At 34.5% G+C, this 25154-nt stretch overlaps 1 protein-coding gene across 10 annotated transcripts in view; it reads left to right on the top strand.

Annotated features, from left to right (window-relative positions):
* Nucleotides 1-24856, top strand: part of brat (tripartite motif-containing protein brain tumor) — a 393821-nt gene extending 368965 nt beyond the window's left edge. For 6 of the 10 annotated variants that reach the window (XM_090116981.1, XM_090116982.1, XM_090116978.1 and 3 more), the window contains 2 exons: nt 8750-8797; nt 19217-24856. In XM_090116981.1, the coding sequence (XP_089973107.1) occupies nt 8787-8797; nt 19217-21773 (2568 nt within the window). In that variant the 5' untranslated portion in view covers nt 8750-8786 and the 3' untranslated portion in view covers nt 21774-24856. Of the gene's footprint in view, nt 1-8749; nt 8829-19216 lie in introns of all 10 variants that reach the window. The other 4 variants (XM_090116986.1, XM_090116984.1, XM_090116977.1 and 1 more) reach the window with 2 other exon arrangements.
* Nucleotides 24857-25154: the final 298 nt, after the last annotated feature.

The raw sequence follows: 25154 nt of genomic DNA, 5'->3' as shown, positions 1-25154 counted from the left end.
CGTGCAACCAAGTAGGCCACATCGCCGCTTCCCATCAGGCGGGATTGTGGGCAAACTTCTGCCTATTGATAAAAAAAGACGTGTGGCACTCGGGGACTGCCGCGGTAAAGCTATTGCATAGCATGCCTTCAAGCCACACCTCCGAGGCGAGCCCGTCGGAGTGGGGAGCGTGAGGGTTTTTTCGTTACGGAATTTCTCGATTCGGTCCCCGCGCTCAAGGCCCGCGATAGAAGCTATGCAATAGCTTAAAAAAACTCTATTTGAAAACCGCATTAAAATCCGTTGCCTAGTTTTAACGATTTAAGTATAACATAGGGACAGATAAAGCTACTTTGTTTTATACTATGTAGTGATTTAACAGGCACAAATCAACACATTTTGTTACATGTGAACTGGAAACCCACATTTTTTCTGCATTGCAGTCAGCAGTGTACCCTACATTGGGCATGCGATGCATTCTACAAATTATTTTAGCCTTTACACATTTAAATCAAAGCATACAACTGGCAGAACAAAAACAGCTAGTATTATTTGTAATTACCTAATAACCACCTATTTCCTTACCGATTCTTCTTAGGAGTGGTAGTTTGATAAAAAAGGGCGTGTTTGCAAGCAGTGACGAGTGTTCGCAGAGCACACGTGACAGAAGTGAAACTTCTTTGACAAGATTCAAAGATACCAAAATCGTCGTATTACTCCATTATGTGACGGTATTGCTATGACGCGACCTTAAAATTTTATTTTCAACGCGCCTAAGGAAGTTTTACTTCAAAAATGTTATTCTCGAGTGCATGTAGTAATTTACACGGATAAATAGGTAGGATTATATTAAAAGTGGTTAAATTTCGCAGACATCAAGGCACTATTGCATCATTCTCGTCACTGGGCCATTACAGGAGCAATAAACCGAATCTAATTTGACTAGGACAGACAGTTATGGCCCGACTCGCGCTATAAAACCTAGGGATACGTTTATATCCATTTTAGCATCACCTGTAGTGTATGGGCTAGGGTAAATGTACACTTTAATGGTGCTTTGCTTAATACAGAGAGTAAGGTCAAAGAAAAGTGGAGTGTTTATAACGAATGATTTTTTTTTCATATATGCGTGTATTTAGGAGAACTTTCATGTGTCGAAATGATTGCTCTATTTTAGTATTAAATTTAGCTATAAAAAGATGTATACTATAGCCGAAAAAAAGGTTTGCAAGATGTGTTGCAACTTTTCCCATAACATTTATTTGAATAAATTATAAAACATTGATCATACGCTTCACGCAATTCACGTCGTAAAAGCAATTTATGTTAGTTCATGTCATTTAGTCAACACCTGCAATGAAATTAGATGTAATCAAGCTAAAAGAAATAGTTCTCATGATACACGAACAAAAAATGCAAGTCCCACACTAATAATTACGTATGAACTCGTAAAAAGCATCCTGCAATACAACCATTTATGTACTTTAACACCGTTTCCAACTACTATTAGCTACTATGACGTTCTCCGTACAAAATATACATTAAGAGGTGCACACAGAACGGCACAGTGTCGCCCGTGTCATAATACTGAGTAACCGAGCCACTACACTACGTTGCATAATTCAGCTGCAGTTCATTTGAAGCTTATAACTTAAATAATAAAGTCGATTTTACAGTGTCACGGGGCAAAGTTAAATTGGGTCTGTGGGTTGGAGTCGACTCATTTTTAGTTGGGGTTATAAAATTTTGAGGACTCACCGGAGATATTGTGTACTCTGTAATGTTGATTCTCATGAAGCGACGTATAAATTAAGACAGAATAATATGCATTATATTTATTATTCACCGTTATCTTTATGGAGACTGTAATTATTTAGAAACACTTCGCGTTAATTAGAGTTTGTGAAGCACCGGTAAATAATCCTATTAAAATAAACATCAGCAACCTGCAAGCGTTTGAAAATTCATCGCTGATAGAAAAGCGCTCGAGCGAACGGAATCTCCGCCTCCCTTTAGATAAATCTGAATGGAAATCAATTCATTAAATGTTTCGCAAAACATTAAATATTAAACTTCTTAACTTGAGCCTACGAAAACAAACAAAACTACACCGTATTCGAAAGATGTAGAGTACAAAGCTCCCGAAAAGCATTGTTTATACGATCGAATTCAAATACAACTAATGATCTTGTATTCCGAAGAACGGAGTGGCTTTTCAATTTGGCGTTATGATAAATGGGTTCGGGTGTGCGAGTTGTCAGTTTTAAATTTCGAGGCATTGTTTGAGCTGTTCCGAATTTAAATTCATTTTACATCTGTCACAGAAAGGGATTTAAACTTCCATTCGAAATTTCGAATTGTAACTTAAAGTTCGTTTTTCGAATATATCATACAGTTTTTAAATGTTGACAGCATTGTAGCATAGACTATAGAGAATTGTTCTTATACCTAGTACATACAATAGCATTTTTATGCTTTTAAAAATATGTAACGCGAAGCAATTTTCTAGTAATTTCACAAATAATACCAGCATTCGTTCAACGTGAGTAATAAACACTAAAATAAACTGATAATTTAAATTGCTGGCAACGCTGTAATTTCGTGCTTAAACCGTATTTTTGTTTAAATCCATAACATAAGAGCGTGTCTGAGTCGCGTGCCTACTAAACTTTAAATCATGAAATACTAGAAAAGTTTTCAAAACAAAATCATTACGGCGTCAGACGATGTTAATGTTGGTAATTATAAATGGATGCTTTTCAAAAGTTGTTTTTATTCTTTATTGGATGTTGTCACACTATGGTAAGATAGTTAGCTGAAACTCAAACTATCTTTGTCATTATCTTTCCTGTATAAAACAGGCGAAAAATACCAAAAAGTGTAGCCCCGTGTCCCCAAGTGGGGTAAAGGGCAAATGCATTATGCATACATCTGTTTCACTGATCGATTTTCTTTAGGGAGAAGTATAGGTGATCAGCTTTCGGTGGCCTGCCAGACCGATACATTTTTTTTCTTCGTCTCCACTGGGAATCGATCCTAGGACCCCCTCGGTTCTACGCTTTCGTGTCAATCACTATGCCAAGCAGGCGAATAAAACGAGGTTTAGGTAAAAAATAGTTTCCTGAAGATAAAGAAGTAATCTTATTAACTTATTGAAAGGTTGATTAAAATCTTTTCTTATCTGTCACTGTTTATCACACAATAGAATATATCCATACTATCTTAACATATTCAAATAAAAACGTAAAGAATAGAACAAAGGGGATCCTTATCACGATATCATATTTTCTCCATACGTTAAACGTATAGTTAGTTATGTATGTATAACTATTATTATACTATCAAAAATATACGCATGCATTATATTAATTAAATTAACAGTATTACCACATTGAAGACAACATAAAATAGAAAATTATAAACACATTATTACATTACATACAAAAATGCGACTTCAAAACTTAAGACATAAAGAAAAATTAACAAAGAATCTACCGCAGTCGTATACAAGATTAATTATAACAATAATTAAAAAAAAACAACAACCGCATTGAAATCGTTTCGTGCTTACACGATATCCGAAAGTTTACAACTTGTTAATATCGCTTTTAAGTTTTTGTTCTCAGTCGACAACTAGTCCTGTTTTACTCACTGTGCAAAAAAAAGACGCGCGACAAACATAATAAAATCTACTAACTATGCTCCGCGGTTTTACCCGCATTGCTCCGCTCCTGTTGGTCTTAGCGAGATGATATATAATAGCTTTTAGCCTTCCTCGATAAATGGGCTATCTAACACCGAAAGAATTTTTCAAATCGGATCAGTAGTGCCCGAGAATAAGCGTTCAAACGAACAAACAAATATTTATAATATTAGTACATATATAGATTATATAGGTTTAAATAAGAAGAATGAACAGTATCGTGATATCGACAAGTATAATAAGGAATGAAATTAACTCAATTTAACATGTGTATAGTTAGTATGCAATTTAAACATTTATTTCATGGGTATAAAGTTTAATTTAATTGAACATTTTTGTATTGCGTTTAAAAGGGACACATGATGTGTCGATTCATTCACTAATTAAGTTAAAATAAACGTATATTATCACGCAACCACTACTTTGGAGAGATAATGGACTTATTATGTCTTTAGCACTTATCAGTTGTTATTTATAGTTCTGGTAATTTAATTGAAAGTTCTGGGACAGTATTGAATACTCTATAGAATAATGTAATAATTTACACAATATATGATTATTTTTGGTAATAGAACATTGTGTTTCTATAAGTTAAGTATAGTTTAATAGGCCATTACATTAATATTACCTACATTAAAAAAATCATAATCTACACGAAAATCTATTATTTTTACGTTTTCTTACGATATGTCTGAATTATAAAAATCGCAATCCCCCCACAAGCGATAAAGCAGCCGTATCGCGTAGTGTGTAAACAAGTTTTTCGTTCATTATACATGTAACAATGCAGTAACATGGATTATGTTAATTCGCGTGATAACATATTGTTATATAGGAGATAAGGCTGTAGTACGTGTGAAAAAAACGCTTCTGGTTTATTGGTCTATTTTATAAATACATTTAAAGTTATAAGTGATAAGTACATTGATTTATTTTCTTCTGAAAATATTGGTAATAATAATTAAAAGTATAACAAATAAAAAGGCAAAATAATAATTGAATATAAGTATGTAATAAGTATGTTAGTGTATTCAACCAACTTAAAAAAGTGTGACTATTTTACAACAATTTGAATAATAATCAATTAATAATTTGTATTATTGTAAACAATATCGAAGCTTTTTAAGAAATGTATAAAATACTTTTTTATGAATTATTAATTATTAGACATCGGATTATATGCATTTGCATATTTGCATATGCAAATGCATAAAACTCGCTAATTACGGCGTTAGTGCATATTTTAGCCTTTTTCCCCAATCGTGCATATTTCGTTAAGTAGCGGGAGTTTTGATTGGTCGACTAACCTTTATTAGCCAATCAGAACGCTCAGCGAGTAAACAAACCCCATTTTGGCGTGGTAAAATGGTAAAAAATTACACAATAGGCTCCATTTTAAGTAAATTTTGAGCCATTCAAAATAGGGCTAGATTACCCTTTTGGGACTAAAAACTTAAAACACGGGTTGAATTCCAAAAAAGGGCTAGATTTAGCCCGGAAAGGTCTAAGGTGGCAACACTGGGCTCTCGGGTGACAAACGTCACAAATTTGCGCTCGAAAATTTGGTAAAAATGCTTAATTGTATATTGGCACAAAAACTATACTTAATTTCAAGAAAATTTCACTGTTTTTGTACAATCTTTGATTTAAATGTATAAAATAATAAAGGTTTTTGATTTTGTATTGTGCATATTTTAGGCATATTAGTCGTTTTTAGTGCATATTTTGGCCTTTTTTAGTGCATATTTGCATGCATATTTTGGCATTTTGTTAGTGCATATTATCCGATGTCTATTAATTATTATCATATATATCATAATACTAGCGGTACGCCCCGGCTTCGCCCGTGGTACATAATATTTACGTTTTCTCTACATATTACCATCCGCGTCCGCGCCATCTTGGATTTTAGTTTTGACCTCATATTGGTTAATAGCTACCCCAATAACCATGAAAATGACACCCATGACGAAAATATGTAAAATTTTCGTCGGCGCCATCTTGGATTATAGTTTTGACCTCATATTCGCTAATAGCTACCCCAAAAACCATGAAAATGACACCCATGACGAAAAGATGTAAAATTTTGTCGGCGCCATCTTGGATTTTAGTTTTGACCTCATATTGGTTAATAGCTACCCCAAAAACCATGAAAATGACACCCATGACGAAAAGATGTAAAATTTTCGTCGGTGCCATCTTGGATTTTAGTTTTTACCTCATATTCGCTAATAGATACCCCAAAAACCATGAAAATGACACCCATGACGAAAAGATGTAAAATTTTGTCGGCGCCATCTTGGATTTTAGTTTTGACCTCATATTGGTTAATAGCTACCCCAATAACCATGAAAATGACACCCATGACGAAAATATGTAAAATTTTCGTCGGCACCATCTTGGATTATAGTTTTGACCTCATATTCGCTAATAGCTACCCCAAAAACCATGAAAATGACACCCATGACGAAAAGATGTCAAATTTTTCGTCGGCGCCATCTTGGATTTTAGTTTTGACCTCATATTGGTTAATTGCTACCCCAAAAACCATGAAAATGACACCCATGACGGAAAGATGTAAAATTTTCGTCGGCGCCATCTTGGATTTTAGTTTTGACCTCATATTGGTTAATAGCTACCCCAAAAACCATGAAAATGACACCCATCACGAAAAAGGTCAAATTAACGTCGGAACCATCTTGGATTGTTGTTTCATAAAAATAACATTTGTCATACTCATTGAATACAGATCAACCAACATCATAATAGTCTTTCTACTAAAGTACTTCAAAACTTTGCCGCTATTCCTATTCAACAACCCATAAAAAAGAGGATCTCAGGCAAGGTAATTTTTAAAACATAATTTTAAATCACTACATAGTATAAAACAAAGTCGCTTTCACTGTACGTATGTCCCTATGTCCCTTTGTACGCTTAAATCTTTGAAACTACGCAACGGATTTTGATGCGGTTCTTTTTAATAGATAGAGTGATTCAAGAGGAAGGTTTATATGTATAACAACATCCATTAAATAGTGGAGAAGTACTGTTATTTTTGAGGTTTCTAATGTGATGTCGTAAAAAATTACATTTTTTCCGCTTACATTGCAAACGCAGGCACCCTTCGAGTTTTATCAAAATAATGTACTAAGTATTATACACATTAAAAAGGTCTACAAAAAAATCCGCGATGGTATATGTCTATCTCTTATGGATAACCCACAATAACTTTTGTTTGTCCTTTACTTTTTACGACAAATAATAGCTAATTTTCGAAGCGATTTTAACCAATACAGCATTAATCCTTAACCAATTAAATACCTTGATTACATTGTTCATTTAATATAGATCTATATGGCCCTTTACACCGTATGATTTAAGTGAATATTTTCGAAGATATTACAAATTAAAAAATTGCGGGACGTACCGTTTGCGGCGGTACCGGCCGGCCGGCTATATATTTTATACCCGTGCGAAGCCGGAGCGGGCCGCTATGTTTTTATATACAACGTTCACAGTTTTTCTGTAGTGTATTTAGTATCAGCATTAAACCCGTGCGAAGCCGGGGCGGGTCGCTAGTTACAAATAATTGTAATATCAAACTTATACATTACAGTTGATTTGAAGAATAAAATGGAAAATTTTATTTTTTTACATTTTTAGTTCTTTCGATTCCCGGTCGAAGAAAATGAATTTTTGAAAATCTTTGAATGCAGTTCTATTTCTTTTTAAAAATAAAGGAAATTTGCTATCTCCAGTATTTCTAGTACTTTCACCCAGGGCCCATCGAAAATTTCCACACTGTATTTACAAACAAATATATTAATATGCAAATATTGCTCGTTTAATAGTATAGAATAAGAAGTTAATTTATATTTACAACAATAATCCTAGGATAACTAATAAAATCAAACTACTGATTTATTTATACCGTCGCCGTGCTCGCCGTTTTACTTGCCGCTCGGTTCTAATACGCGACCGGCGACTACAACGTGGTCGGGAGCAAAACTAGCACAGGTCCTCCCTCGATGACGTCCGGCTGGACTCTGGCGGCACTGACGTGGTGCGCGCGAGTCGCATTTTACGTATTATATTTTATATAGAAAAAAATAAGGGCTAAATTATAAATCTATCCAAAAATTTCCCTGTAAAACCTGATTAGTAAATGAAATGTAAAATTTTCATAAACATAGCGTTCCCCTAATTCTCATAAAACTGATTATGCTTTCAAAATCGATGTTACTTCTGATTTTTTTTTGATCGAGTTAAATGTTTAATATTGTGTTTTTATCCAAAAAAGTCACTAGATCAAACGTTTATCTGTGCTATATATTTTTTTTGGATTTTAAATATGATGATTTCTATCCAAAAACCATGATTTAGAAACATACATTTTGGGTAAGGGCGCCTTAATACGTAAACATGTGTCCCAACCGAAATGGAATCGATTCGAAAAAAAGTTCGTCAAATTCAAAAAAATAACCGACGCTCCCAGCTGTTTCCGCGTACAGCTGATCGAAAGGATATTGGCTGTTAGGCTTCTCTCTCGCTCGCACGCATAGCGCCGTCCCACTCGCGTCTATTAATTTACCCCACAGTCCTTTAATGAGCACTTTCGACGCGAAGTGTTCAGCGTTTTTATTACACTCTTAGCTGATAGTCTGATGGGAAACGGTTACTGCGTAGATCGGAACGTTATGAATGAACCGTCGAACCGTTCGGTTTTATACGTATTTGGGTATTTTGACGAGAAAACGTTACTTTGTAGCCGAGCTTTTCGTGAGACGTGATAGAAATATGTAAGGAATTTGTTAAATGTGATGCTAGTATAAGATTGACTTATGTTCACTTTTGTAATAAGATTTTTCTACGACATTTTACATCAATTGCTAACAGTTTTTTCTTCTATTGTGCACAGCGTATTTGATACCATGAAAGTCATGACGCGAAAATTAATACAGCCATGTATTAAAAGCGCCAGCTTTAAAGAGAATTCCCCCCAATGAGTTCTATATCTTTCATTGACTATTTATTAAGTTAACTAACAATTTTTTTCTATCTTTTCAGGTGAGTATCCAGACTTGAAGACTCCAAATGTCGAAGAATGAGTTTCGAGTAAGTCTCGCGTTATTTCCTGATAATACAGGTATCAATATAATAAGTCAGAACACTGGTCCGTCCACACAAGTCCAAACGCTACAAGAACGATTTTTTCCTTGCTTTTTGGCTGCGTGTAGATGTAGCTAATTATAAGTAATATTGAAACAATAATCGTAAAGTACTTTTTAGCCTTGTTCTTATTGGGTCTAATTCATATGCTCTTAGCTCTTATAGATAACTATAGATAGCTCTTATAGATAGCCACCAATGCTTAAATAATTCACTATGTAGATTTAGACTTAGAATAAAGCAATCGTATATTAAATTATTCTATTCATAAATTAGGCAAGTCAATTCCATATATATTTAGGGATCCTCTCCCAACATTGACAATACATTTACATTTGAACGGAACCCTGTCATGCATTTTCAAACAATTCGATGTGTATCGAATGATTGAGCCTGTTTACCCACTGTGCGGATCGATATCTCTAATTTATTAATGCTCTGTACAAATGGGATCTTGTGCCTTGAATTAGTAATTTGTGTGTAGTGCGTAATGTTAGCGGTCAGTGGACTTAATAGCATATGAATTAGACCCAATTAGATATGCATATACGTTTAGCCCCGGACCTCGAACTTGGGTCTATTTTCTATACGAAATACAATTGATTGGATAGCGTACTGACATAATTCGTTTATACTAAAGATAATTCAATTTAAGTTATTTATTCAACTTATTGAAAGCCCACATATTAAGCTTTAATTATCTAATTTAGGCAATCTAAGAATAGGTAGGTATATCTTCATATTGTAAATGGGTATTTTCAAGATGTCTTTATATTTAGCACCGTTAGAAGAAATAATGCTATTACTGGAAAGGAAATAGCAATTAATAGGATTAAGACAGTGCTCACGCTAACTGAGAAATAATTATCGCATTCGTTCTAAGAAATTTACGCTATATGAACCAATATACTATCACTTCTAAACGACAATAGATTATATTTTTATCGAATTCACTTTTGACGCACATTGATGAAATGTACAACCTGCAGTGACTGTTAAAGTATCTTATAATTTTCGAACACAACGGAAAGACAAATTTCTCTCTATAATAATGGTGATATTTCCAATTTCAGATGTTCTGTTTAGCTTATCTGTCAGTTATAATAACAAATGTATGTGAAGTACCTATACGTCCAAAATGAAACTATTATTAGCGACTATAAGTGTGCTGCCTATAACTGCATATAGCTTTTTCATTTTCTTTTAAGATTTATTTAAGTACTTGTGCTTATATGAAACATTAGCGTTACGTGGATATCCACCTCAAAGTGAGTAAACCGACTCCAACTGATTGCGTCGCGGTCGTAGCATTTAGCTCTAACGAGTGAGACAATGTCGAATCCAAAATGTTTATTATCCAATTTGCTTTGATTTACTCTCTGCAAACACTTTGATCGTGAATTGACTAAATAAAAGCCTCGACTAATTAACGGTTGAACGTTTTGATGGCAATTGTCAAATAATTGTTTTAATCAAGGTGTATAATTGAGAGTTGTTTGTATAGTGCTCAGGTATGAACGGTTCTGTGTGGTTTGGGTTTGTCGATTAATTGGCTTGCCATATTTTTGTATCGCATCTCTCCTTTCTCTAATGACGCAAACACGACTCGTATATAAACATTTTAATTCCCTATAGATTGCTAATTATTTTAGAAGTTAACATTTTGCGGGTACTTACAGACAGCGATAATAGTATAATTTATTTTTATGGAAAACCGCAAATCTCGTTAATTTCTATATCTATTTAAATATTTTTAGTTTCCCAAAATGACTATCACAATTTCATCTAAATATTTCACTATTAGAAACCTTAGAATTAATTTGCTATAAAATTGCTATAAATAGGAGCGAAGACAGGAGCACCACCAAGTTAATCAAAGGTTTAAGAAACAATAAAACAACTCCATTCAACGGATAAGATCTAAAGTTAGATGGCCATGAATATTTACAGTTACTTCTACAGAGCTAGGCTTAAAAGGGTTCCAGAATTATAAATTGGAAGATAAGGAATTATAAATTTTGTTTACGAATCCGAGAAATGTTCTCAAGTCGTTTTAATAAATTATATTGTTATGGACGCGACGCCGGTTGACTGTTTTTGTTATTTGCGGAGTTTTACGATGATAACTCGGTTTGTCGTTTTTCAAGATTAGGACGTAATTGATTGTAGAATTAAAAATTGGTGTAAATGTAACAAAAGTCGCTCCAGAGATATTGCAGTTTTAAGTTTCAAAACTTGGTTGCATATCTAAATAAAAGAAATCGAAATTAATTTGAAAAATATCGTAATTTCGAAATAACAAATCCAATTCATAAAACCTAAACAATCGAACCAAAAATCTAAATTTCAACTGCAAAAAACAAATCCTTGTTTGTCAATTAAAATACTTCCCTATACCGAGCATGTATTATTTAGAACTTCGCGGTCGTCGAAAAAGCGAACAATTAGTGCCACACAATTCAAAGTTTTAACTCCAATAAGCTGTAACATTACATAATTAACAAGTCGGAATACGATATGCGGAAAGCAGCACTGCATAAAGGCAATTAATTACAGGCAAGTCGTTGACAGGCGCATTCAACCTGTCACTACGATTTTACAATCCGCTGTGTCTGCGAGTTACGTAAATACTAAACGCCTTGAGTGGCGTTGGTGGCTTTTATACCTTTGTTTATTTGAAGATACCCACATTTTTTTAAAGTTTAAGGTTGTCAAAATTATGCTCGGATTTCCTCCTACCTATGGTTTGGACATTTTTGTGTTTTAATATGTTGATAGTTGCGACGTAATAACGCTGAATTTGTCTTAAAAATTGTTTAGCTACTACTCAGAAAACCTAGGACGAAGAAGTGAATACTAGTAACCTACTTGCACTATACCTATTTCATAATACTTGGCTCCAAGCTGATGACGCCGCTAGTCAGATAACTTGCAAACGAGTTAAACTTTTATTAATTCTCCGCTGATAAATCTTCGTACAAAGAGTATAAAAATCCATAATTAAGTTCAGAAACTAAGGCCTAACACAGTTATTGATGTTCCAAACTAACTTTTAATACCATACCAAGGATTAATGCAAAACTTTCGCCCTAACTCGAGATTCATACATTATTTATTTAGTTTGGGATATTTGCATCACGGCTCTTATGGAACAAGTTATATTTCGCTCAATATTAAAGATTAGCCGATGTCAAAAGAATATTTTAACGGATTTCGTACTGATTTATATACGGGGGAAGTTTTTATTAAATTACAAAATAAGGGGAGTCGACTTAATTATCGTGATTTTGGAAGGCAATTTTTGTCCTGGGCGCCGTTGTTGTGCACGTGTTGCGCGTTTTTGAATTTTAATGCGTGGGATTAGATGCTTTTTTTGTATAACGACGGTTTTTATATTGTCTTGAGAAAGTTTAAAATTGGTGTTCTTTATGAGTTGTGCTATGGCATTTTTTGCATTACAAGTTTTGGAATAAGGCATAAGTTGCAATGCCGCGAACTTTTATTTGCCTTTCGGTACAAACTGGGGTGTATTAAGAAATAAAAGCATAATGAACATTGAGGTTATATAATTTGTTGTCTAATTTGACTCCGGCTTAATTTGGCTATCAAATAATAAAATCCTTCGTAAATATAATAAATTGTATTATGTATTCTGACTGTATAGCAATGCATTTGCCTGACAAATTTTGAATTTTTACTAACCAATATAAAAATCTATCACTACATTAAAATGAATCAAAATCGTTTCAACCGTCTCTTCTCAATAACAATACATATACAAACATCAAAAATTTAGTTCCTATTTTCAGTTTTATAGGCTCCGATAAAAAGACTGCCTTATATTGTTACGGAGCCTGCAAATTACATATTCAGTGTGAGTAATCGTGTGAGGGACTTTTTGCGTTACTCCAAAACCTTTGCATTATGATAACGTGACGTCATAAACGCCCTACCGACGATAAGGCAGCGTACTGCAGAATGGTTGTGGAATTAATTTGGTTTCTTGGGTGTTTTGTAGGGTACTTGCTATGGTGGTTTGAAAATTGTTGGCTAAGCAGTTTGAAATTAATTTTGTGTTGTGATGGTTGAAAATTAAATACTAAATAACAATTGAAATACCTGTTTTAAAGTCACAGGCAAGGATACTTTACACATTCGAATTTGAATATGATTTTTATGCGCCCCTCGAATATAGGTAGGTAATTTGAAATATAAGTATGGGAATTGTATAAAGAATGATATTGAGAAAAATCTAAAAACATTTATCTCGTGAACCCGTGTAACCAAAAACTATAAGTAATCTAATTTAACGAGTAATGACCCGTATAATACGGAAGTGACTAGTCATCTTAGTTTATTGGAAGGAAAGGTTTAACATGTAAATTTTGTTCTTTTTTTCTTATCAACTGCTTCCAGCAAAATAATTTTTGAAACAATTTTTACTTTACAGTTAATTATAGTTAAGGGATGTGGACCTTATCAATATCACCATATTTCGTTCCAAAATTACATCTACTTAAATAAATATAAATGACGTTTCAGGTTCCTTTTAACCATGTTATTTTTCAAAACTAACGACCCCGAATTAGTACACGTAACCTTAATAATAATGTATCCCATTCAATGACCACAATTCGTACCCTCGAACCTCATAGCTTCACCCTGCCAAAACTATTCACCCCAATATGAATCCAATTCACACGTATTAAGTATCAGATTCCCATACCCAATTTGCTGATTTACAACAGTTCGGAAAACCTTTGGGTGTGTGTAATCTGCTACGGGGCGATCGCAATTAATGGGGTACCAGAGAACTATTGCCAAAGACATAATTTTACAGAAACGGCCTCCTGTAACTAATAAATACGCAAACTGTGCTAATATCACTGAGCTTATAGACAATTATTACCAGGAATTGGTGTTGTTCAATATTACGTCAATGTATAAACTTATGGGTAGGATTGTTCGACTTTGTAAATAGTAAGTTGTGTTGACGTGTTGCTACGGTAAATATAGATGTTTAATGTAATTTATTATTCTTACAAAATACTGGAAAAGGTTATTTTACTTTCATTCAGATAATTGCAGTTTTTTACTATATCAAAATATAGCCTATTTAATATGATTAGGTAGCTAAAGACATGGATATTTGGTCGTAAAGATTGGAATTCAATACCAATTTTGTGAACGCGCAAGGAAAATTTTAAATGATACAATCCCTTCAAGCTAACATTACAAGAGCCACATAAAATTTTAAGATATCCTATTTCTTATTTCCACAGCTCTCTAGGGGTAGAGTGGAATTTAGAAATGCGGCAACTTTGCGAGCCAAGACATTTTGTCGTATTTTCCCTTGAGACCAAAGTTGGCTTGACCAATGTCGGCGAGGCATCTTTGAAGCTTCTGGAATTAACCCTATAAATAATATATATAGCTCTATAGAACTTTGAAGATTTATTAATACGGCATCTTTTCGATTAAGAATCTTCTGTTATACATATATAGTAATATGAGGTCTTCTTAATAAATAAGATTTTTGCCAACATTTTAAAAACTTCCAATCCTATGGTGTATTTCTGTATTTTAATAAAACAGGCAGTCTGAAATAACTTTATTATAATATAAGTCTTGATAACTTTAGATTGTACGAATGTAGTGAAATTTATCAACAACACAAAAGTGTGAACAAAAATACTCGAATTATCAGAACAATAATCCAGTATTGATTCTTGACCTGGCCATAATTCAAACCTTTCAGAAGTAATAGAAACTTGGTGGGTTATATGTTAACAAGTTTTACAATATAATACAAGCCACCTACCAATAGACCTTTCTCGAAGATTTCCTGTCAACAAAAGGGTACAATTTTCAACAATTGCCGAGTCGATACGAATGTTCGACTTAAATTGCTTCTCTGAAATAGTATTCGGTGTCTACCTGAGAATAAGGTACAAGATTGGACAGGACCGTACTTGAATATTTCTTTTATGGTACTTGGGTTATTGAAAAACTAAACTTGTATGTGGAGAGGAAATTGAATCTGACAAGCTCAAAGAGAATTAGTTTTGTCGATTACTTCCTTGAATTGGGGTTGACTTTTTCAAGTTACGCATAATCGTTACGTCACATATGTAAAAAATATACTTCATTTAGAAGCCAGCAGATTTTCCTTTATAAAAATAAAATTTCCGCAGTCCAGATAACACTTAAGATAATTCGCGACGGCATTAAACTCCGTAATTTATACGTACTTAAAAATATGTACATTTCAACAAAGCTGAGATGAAATCTATGTCCTCATTGCCTTGTCATAGAAGTTAGTGAAACATTTCCACTATCAAGATGCATCTAGGTGTACTGTCATTCTATCGTTAAGGGTGCTTTTCCACCATAGATATACGAGGATGTTTAGCGAAGAATGTGTTTATAAATAACCAATAGTATCGCTTCAAACTAAATAAAGCGATATGATTGGTTATTTACTAACACATTCCTCGCACATTATTGGTGGAAATGCACCCGTATGGTTGGCTTCTGCTGTGTCAAGCGTGGCTTTGTACGCAACGTTTGTGCAATGCATAGCCTGACGCTTTGATACCGATCTGTATCGCTGATGTTCAATTTGGTACATTGTTAGAGATTTCAAGTATCAAAACTGGTTGAGCGTTTTGTATTGTCTTTTGTTTTAACTGCTTTTAAAAAATTTGATTATGAATACTTGATTAAATAATGGTTTCGTTTTTTTTTAATATAACAAGTAGGGTATGCCGTATGGTACAAATAGTTACTAATAATACATGAGTAAGTAGTTAAAGTAACTGACAGATAAGCTAATCAGAACATATTAGGAAGCTATAATATCTCTAACTTCGCTTTATTTAATTGTATTATTATTATTTAATAGTATGCAAAAAGAAGTAGAAATACAAAAGCATGATTTGCCCAAAAGGCGGCCTTATTGCTAAACAGCAAACTCTACCAGGCAACCTGGCGGGAGAGGAAATGCAAGAGGATTAATATATCTATATGGTCAAGAATAAATTATGATAGAATATATTATTTTATAATAAATAATTTGAGATTTAAATCGGTCACATTCTTTGATTTTAAACTACTTAAAATTTTTCCTCCGTCATATTTCTCTCTATATATATTTTCCTTTCTGTGTTTATTTTTTATTATTTGCAGAAATATTGAATGCTGTAATTCTTACAACTGTATCTACTCAGAGATGTCTCGTTTCCTTTCACATTTTGTAGGTTGTTTTATTAAGAAATCTTTAGTATGTTTCTTTTAATTAAAGACCGGGGAAACTCAGATCCTGAACTTCCAGGATTTTCTTCTTAATATAGGTAGTCTTTAATAGAATTTTACTTCAAATAATTATTGTCAATGAAGCAAGAACAAAGATCTTCTTTGAGATTATTTCAATGCAATAAATAAATCTAAACTTTAAAATAAATTACCAACCTTTGAAAAGTCCCACTATTTATAATTGATATAATATGATGATTAGTTCTCACTGTGTCCATACTAATAGCCATATACTGCATTATACAGTATACACCCATATATTATATATATAAACGGCGAAGGAAGCTACATACAAACAGACAGTCATTATGTATGCGGACGCTCGATCGCTCCGTCACGGGGGACGGTAATCTATGGCCGGTTGCAGCCCTCACCGAAGTTCCTGTAACATTGCTAGGGTTGCCACCTCTCAAGTTTAAGGAAGCTAATTTATTTTCAGAAAATACATTTTCGAAGTATAGGTAGATTATTGCGAAAAAGTACAATATTGTTACAAGTCGTTTTCATTAAATTGTCAAAAGTTATACAAAATGCAAAATAAGTATTATAATAAATTCATCTAAAGGTTCATTTAAACAAAAAATACATCGCTAATAAACATTTATAATAAATGGCATTTTAAATATCATAATACAATATGAAAACTATTCAAACTCAATTCTTCCTATTTTTGACAACTTAAAGCATTTGATATAGCTACTAACATTAGGATACTTTAAGATTATGACATTAGATAAAACTTTAGCGGTTCAACCCTAACAGCTATCAAGCTTCAAACTTGTCTAGATCTAGATTTTAGACCTATCTAGATGGCTTGTGATATACGCTCGGATACTTGTCAACTATGATAGGTGTTCGCTCAATATTCACGTCCCTTTGGCCTCCCACTTTACATATTAACTAAGAGAGGCTTCTTATGAATTGTTTTCGTGTGATATAAAGGCTCTGGTGGGAAATTCTGTCATATATGTTCATGATTAGCTAGATTAGAATGTTTCGTCTGTTTTGCGATGGGATAACGTAGATATTAAAATGTCTAATGTATGTGCAAAATTCTGTTCGCCTTTATAATAATCCCACTATTATAATTATTGAAGAAAACTGTAATGAATAGACGGAAATGACTACTTAATTACATATGCTACTTATTTTGTAGCATTCCCTTATGAAGATAAAAAGTATTATTTGTTATTGGTGGTATTGTTTTGTTATTTGTAAGGTTTGGTACCTTAATATGTACTTACGTACGTATATTATGTATATTAAAATATCTCAGTTACTATGTGTCTTAAAGTAAACTTTAGAACAAATATAATAAGACCGTAGTATTCATGAAACGAAACAACGAATCTCTTTAATCAATAAACGCACAGCAAAACAAGAAGACGCATTGCACCACGTCTATTGTGTAAATCGTGTCAATAACGCCGTGTCTCTTGGATAATGAAAGTTTTTTTCCTCCACTTGAAGCTTAGCAAGAATGTCTCTCATCTCGATAAGACTAATGCAATTCCGCGAATGATTCACCGAATGTCGTTAAGATGCTCATCAAACAAAAACAAAAGTTAATACGCTAAAACGCTGTAATTTTTTCACAACAACGAGCAAACAACATCAACTCGACGACAGTTAATTTTTCTCAAATCAATTTCGGCGGCACATTTTGCCGCGTTAAAAAGCGACAAAACTCGACCCTTGAGCACATTAGTCATGTTGCAAGGCCATTCACCTTGCAAATATCACCCCCTTGCGAAATATACACCCTCACCCTAATTCGATGAGGTATCCCCTCCCGGTTGTCATGGCAACGGACTCCCCTCCAAGTGCATAGACACCTCATAGTTGGTAAATACAAGTGAACAAATAAGAATTCATGGTGGCGCAGATCGTATAACTTTTATGGGCGAAAATATTGTGGGCGGGATAAAGTGAAAACGTCAACTTCATAAATACCAACTTCGTGAAACTATTCTAATTAAGCTATCATTCTTGTTACGAAAGAGTAATATTATTTTGAATATGGTCTTAAACTACGCAAATAATTTTAAGTGCGTTTCTTTCATTAATTAATTAATTATTATTGTATTCATTTTATTAGACAATCGTGCAATAAAACACAAATAAACTTGAGCGATGGTAAGGTCGATTAGATAATTATTAATTATGGTAATAAATATTACGAGCTAATGAAAACTTAGGCGTTAAAGGCACGAATTGATAGGCAGTAAATAAATTTATTGCCCAAGTTATCCAGTTCGGGAGTAAATTCAATTAGTATCACTATCAGCCAGTTTATCTTTTAATATAGCCTAATAAGTCTGGCAAGTTTTGCAGATATAAATTATCATTAAAGAGCTTACGTTTCCAGCCACCTGTGAGGTGCTTTATCTTATCTTTAAACTGAAATATAAAAGATAATCTCCATTATTTATAGCGATATGGCCCCACGCGGCGGATGAACTATGAACTTGCTTGAAAATGCATTTACCCCGTTCAAAGGCTTTAAGGATTATACAACATGTGACGTTTATGATGATGGAACATTAAAGAAACGAGACTTTGGAACTCATAAAGTTCTCGGTTTCATAAAAAGGTGCTCTGCAAATACACTCCCGTTTCATACATTCGTACAATTTTCTGTAAATACACATACTCAATATATCCAACATTGAACGTAGCTTAAGAATACCCATTTACGAAGATGTACCAGTTTCCCATCTGTTACGTCACACGGTATCTTTTACGAGAAATTCGAACATCGCCGACATTTTCCCTAACGCGACGCGACTACCAACTCCGAAATATTACTTATTTCCTCACTGTCTGTAGGTATACGCTGTAATAAGTTCTCGAGCGTGTTACGAAACGATATTATATCTCTCTAACTCGTATTTATGTGGACGGGACGTCACGTGAATGTGAACTTTCGTTGATGAAACTAGCTATTAATAATCCACACCGTCCTAACGTTAATGATATTTATTACATAATTCCGACATAGTTGAGATAAATCTTGTGAGCCTTAATAACGTATTGTTTCTATTATTTCAGGGATGCCGGTTTCCTGAAGATGGCCTCACGCACCCCGTCCCTTGAGTCGCTGCCCGGTGCCAACTCTATAGGTTCGCTGGAGCGTGGCTCCTTATCACCACTGACTTTGAGCGGCTCCTCGCCTCCCGCGAGCGATTCTGCCGTATGTGATCTTCGCGAGTTCGACGGCCTTGACACCACCTGTGCGATTTGCCGAGAGACATTCGTCGACCCCAAAGTACTCAATTGCTTCCACACATTTTGTCGAGGCTGCCTAGAAAGAGAACAAACACACCCCGACAAAGTAACTTGTGTCACTTGCCGAGTGGACAGTCAGCTGCCACCAGCTGGTGTCCCTGGCCTGTTGACAAATCTTGTGATCGCAGCAGCGGTTGAACAGGACGCGGATCTCCTGCCGTCTGCTCGCCAAACCAGCTCGCCAACCGCACGTTGTACCGGTTGCAAGTCAAAGGAATCAGACGCTGTAGCGCGCTGTGTAGATTGCGCTAACTTCCTCTGCCCCAATTGCGTCATGGCTCATCAATTCATGCATTGCTTCGAAGGACACCGCGTTCTCGCGTTCACAGACTTAAAAGATGACAAAGGTCTTCTTGCCCAAACACTCACTGCTAGTGGCGACAAGACCGCATTCTGCCCGAGACACAAAAACGACATCTTAAAATACTTTTGCCGCACTTGCTCAGTACCAGTTTGTAAGGAATGTACTATTATTGAACACCCTGCGGCATTGCATGACTGCGAACATTTATCTGATGCGGGACCTAAACAACTGGAACTTATGCAGACAGCTGTGAATGAAGCGAAAACACGTGCTACAGAAATCAGACACGTTGTAAAAACAGTAGAACACGCTGCTGGTAAACTACAGGTGCAATACCATAAAGCTCAAAACGAAATCAATGATACGTTCCAATTCTACCGCTCTATGTTAGAAGAGCGCAAACAGGAGTTACTCAAGGAACTGGAAAGCGTTTTCTCAACTAAACAAATTGCTCTGACCGTCGTCGGACAAAAAGCTCAAGAGACAGTCGACAAAATTTATCAAACATGTGATTTTGTTGAAAGGTTGACGAAATGCGCCAATATTGCTGAAATACTGATGTTCAGGAAGCTACTAGACACCAAACTGCAATCGTTAATGAGCACAAACCCCGAACAAAGTGTGCAAACAGCTTGTGAACTTGAATTCGTTTCTAACTACCAAGCGATACAAGTTGGTGTAAGAAACACTTTTGGGTATGTGCGTTCTAGTTCTGAAGCGAACGTGGGCCCTACCAAACAACCTCCGATTGCACGCCCAACTAATGGCTCTCTATTAAACGGGGGATCATCGTCAAGCAGTAGCAGCGTTAATGGAAGCTCTGGCAGCCTGAATGGCGGAATTCATCTACCTACCGGATTAAACGGAGTATTAGACCGACCTTACTCTAACGGGTTACTGGGTCCCGCTAGCCAATCAACGTCTCCATTTGATTCAAATATCATTTCAAAAAGATTTAACAGCGGTAGCACTCTGGGGCCGTTTTCCACTACCATTGGAGACATTAACTTAAACGGTATAAATCCCTACGAAAAATGGTCAAACGGAGGATGTGACTCGCTCTTCCCACCGACTGCTACTGACCCTTACTCACTCACAGCTGCTGCCCATACTGATCCTATTTTAGACCTGACAAACAAGCTAATATCCACTGCCATATTCCCTCCAAAATCTCAAATTAAAAGGCAAAAGATGATATACCACTGCAAATTTGGTGAATTCGGTGTAATGGAAGGCCAATTCACTGAACCCAGCGGCGTAGCTGTCAATGCTCAAAACGATATTATTGTCGCTGATACAAACAATCACAGGATCCAGATATTTGACAAGGAAGGCCGTTTTAAATTCCAATTCGGCGAGTGTGGAAAACGCGATGGACAGCTTTTATACCCCAATAGAGTAGCTGTAGTACGTACATCAGGAGATATCATTGTAACCGAAAGATCACCAACACACCAAATACAGATCTACAACCAGTACGGGCAATTCGTTCGAAAATTCGGAGCTAACATCCTTCAACACCCACGCGGTGTGACCGTGGACAATAAAGGCCGGATCGTAGTTGTCGAATGTAAAGTTATGCGTGTCATTATCTTTGATCAAGTTGGCAATGTTCTACAGAAATTCGGGTGCTCCAAACATTTAGAATTCCCGAACGGTGTAGTGGTGAATGACAAACAGGAGATATTCATCAGTGACAACCGTGCGCACTGCGTTAAAGTGTTCAACTACGAAGGCATATACTTACGCCAGATCGGCGGCGAAGGAGTGACAAACTACCCAATCGGAGTAGGAATAAACGCTGCTGGCGAAATTCTCATTGCTGACAATCATAACAACTTCAACTTAACGATATTCACACAAGACGGACAGCTGGTTTCGGCTCTAGAGAGCAAAGTAAAACATGCTCAATGCTTCGACGTAGCCCTGATGGACGATGGCTCTGTAGTGCTCGCGAGTAAAGATTACCGCCTGTACATCTACCGTTACGTTCAGGTTCCGCCTATCGGGATGTGAATATAACTTTAACAAGATCACAAACAATGACCGACGAAAAGCCAAAACCATTTTCAAACGCAAAATTTCAACGATTCTGGCCAATTGTGTCAATTTTTAATACAAAAGTGACTATATGAAGTGGATATAAACTATTGGACTATTGTTAAGCGCGAGTGTAACTATGATTGCGGCTGTCTCGATGTGATCAATTTTACTAATAGCGAGAATCTTTCACCGATGTATTGGCGTTGGATCTCTAAATGCATTATTATATTTAAACGAAACTGTAATGAGATTAGTTTTAGTATTGACATTGTTATGAGTACCTATTTGATGTATAAGAGATTATTCCGTTGGTTTGATCCGGAAAATTGAATGATTCTCGACCCTTATCATTTTTGATCTATTAAATAATATTTTTCCATATCCCACGTCGTTAAATTAGGGATGAATATTAAGGGCGTTTGTATTATTTAGCCCATTTGTTGGACCAATATTTTAACTATTATTACTTAAAAATTGTTAGGCGTTAAGCGAGTGATTTTATTGTAATAAGAGAGCATCGAGTGGTATTGTTGTTAGTGTTAAGATATTCTTCGGCACAACGGCACTTCCTGTTTTTAATTAGCACTTATTCTGTGTCGATGGAAACATAATTATGAATCTAATTAAGAGTTGTTACATTATTATTAGGTAAGTGTTAAATTGAATTAACTAATATGGACAATCTTTAGTTACTACCCTTTTTAACGTAGTTACAAAAAAAATTAGGGAATGTGATGTTAGGGGTTTTATCAATGACAAAGTTGACTGCGGCGTTTCTTAAATATGAGATCGAGGTTATCAATACTGTAGATCTTCAAAATTAAATTGAACATCACAAGATGATACGCGATTTGTCTCTGTGAGTTTTTGTCACAAATCTTAAGGTACGCCAGTCTATTGAATGATTAATAACTTTAGAGTATTATAAAGCATTTCTGAAATGGTTGTCGTTTTAATTTTTTTGTGTATTGGGAAACTGCTAGACGACAGTTTTACTCAGACCGATATGACGTCAATACCGCCTAGTCACTGAGAGCCCACGGATCCATAAATTCCTCAATTTCGTTGTTTTTATTACAATTAGTAACATTTGGTTGATAATAATATTATTCGTTTTTATACAAATTTAAGTAGGTGTTTGAATATTTTTATTAATTGAACACGGTAGTAACTAGTAGAGCACGTTAGCAAAGGTTCGTTTCGCTAGATTTTTGATTTTACTTTTTTTTCGAGATTTTAACAGTGTAATGCATTTTGCTGCTCATTGTAGTATTATAGCTTGCTCGATATATAAATGACTTATAAATCTGTTATTCTGGTAAGATATTTTTTATACGGAAACAACTTTATTTTTGTAGCAGTAGTATTATACGGTGCATGTGTAACGTTTATTTTCTTTCGTATTTTATTAATATTATGCTATTATTATTTTACTACAATACCGTGTGTTTGAGTGTGTTAGCAGAATTATTTTAGTTTGATTTTTCTTTAGTTATGATTTTTTGTAGTTAATAATGTTTTTTATTTAGTTTTCGTGATGAATCTATGACAATAAACAGATCTGATGCGATCCATAGCTCCAGGGTCGGAGATGTTTCTTAATAATAATTGATCTGGATAAGATAATTTAAGGATATGCATACCGTTTTGGTGATATTCCTACTTTTTAAAAATTATCGTCTGTATATTTAATGAAAGCGATTGAAGCCGCGCCGACGTATGAGTGTACCCGCTAGCACCTTTGCTCATTTGCAATACCTGCTTTACATGTGCCATACAACCAAGTTGTGATGTAATAAGTGATATTAAGTGTTGTTTGTAAATATATGTACCATAATCTACCGATTTTATTAAATTTAATCATAAGTTTATACGATCAATTCTGTCAAATGATTTCATCTTTACTATTAGTGCAAGTTAGGGCCGATAATGCTATGAAATGTTTACAAAACTTCATGGATTCTCCCTTTTCTACTTATTCTTATTTTTTATTCATTATTGTTCGCATACTTGCATTAAAGTTATACTTCTAAAGGCATTTCCTTTGTTGATTTTATCATCTGCATTTTGCAGTTGACGGTGCTTTCAATTTGCTCATACTCGACGTGGCTTCGATAGAAATCCATCAGAATCTGCCACTAGATTAGGCGAAATGGAATCTCCTACCCAATCTTTAGAGTCAAAATTTCAGTGATGCATCACCAATGATTTTATGTATAGACTGCCCTGTTCCTAGTAAATTATTCCCTTCTGAGATTGGTTAGTTTGATTTTGTTTTTTCTAATCTACTGCGCTAATACGATTGTTGTAAGCTTGAAAAGTTTAAACCGGTCATGTTTCTTCAGTCCTTTCGGTTCCAAGTGGAATATTATCTCAACAACGCTTATCATCTCGCGTCATCTAAATATGATTGTTACGCTTACCGAATCAAAAGTCACTTTAGAAACTGTTCGGTTTAAATAGATCACTTAGAATAAAATCAAGATTTTCATTCGTTAAATTACATGCCTTATGTTCAAAATCTACGAATGAAATTTCTTGTAAATCATACGCTTCTACTTAATTGAACTCTTTCAACGTATTATATTTATCTTAAGTACCTATAGCTTAGTATATCGAAATTTCTATAAGGTTATGCAAATTTTGACAACTGCCGTTTTGTTTTTTTTTTTTTTATATCATAATCTTATGTAATCCATTATTATTTCAGTTATAGTAGTAATGATTTAGTTTTTGTTTAATCTGGATTTTTTTAATTTTTATCATTATTTTCGTTCACAAAATAATTTGTGTTTTTGCATAATATACTAAATAGAATTATTTTACAAATGAACCGTTCATTCTAAAATTGCATTTCTAAAGTTTGAGGACTGATTAAATTTGAAACATGTTTTGTCTTTAAATATATTTTGTCGATGTTTGTTGTTATAATTATTATATTTTTTAATTATTTGTATAAACAATTGTTCTTTAAATTAATGTACGTCGTTTTGTTTTGAATTATTTTTGTTGTATAATTGCTTTTTTTATAATAATACCAGTTCATTGCAGTTTGACTGTGTGTTTTATTTTTGGTTTGCCCAAGTAGTGCTATATAGTATTCCACATGAATTCACAACTACTTTAGTTCGTCTAAACTAGTAGTGATTCAACAAAGCTGACGTTTGTGCTGTTGAACCCATTTTATAAAGATAACCTTTACAAAATCTGTGCCTTACTTAATATATTGTACCATCTGCTTCAATTTCAACACTGTCTTTTCCATATTCGCTTCAAGCACCCAAATATTTTATTAATCTCGGATAGACCACTCGGTTCATCAGCACAAACAGAAAATTGGTAATAGGACCCAAG

Source organism: Colias eurytheme, chromosome 26, assembly GCF_061535395.1.
Source record: "Colias eurytheme isolate Ceu_HAF_F1 chromosome 26, ilColEury1 Martin Lab GWU primary, whole genome shotgun sequence".
Classification (NCBI taxonomy): domain Eukaryota; kingdom Metazoa; phylum Arthropoda; class Insecta; order Lepidoptera; family Pieridae; genus Colias; species Colias eurytheme.
Note: the sequence above shows the minus strand (reverse complement) of the source record. Positions and strands in the feature narration are given on the sequence as shown.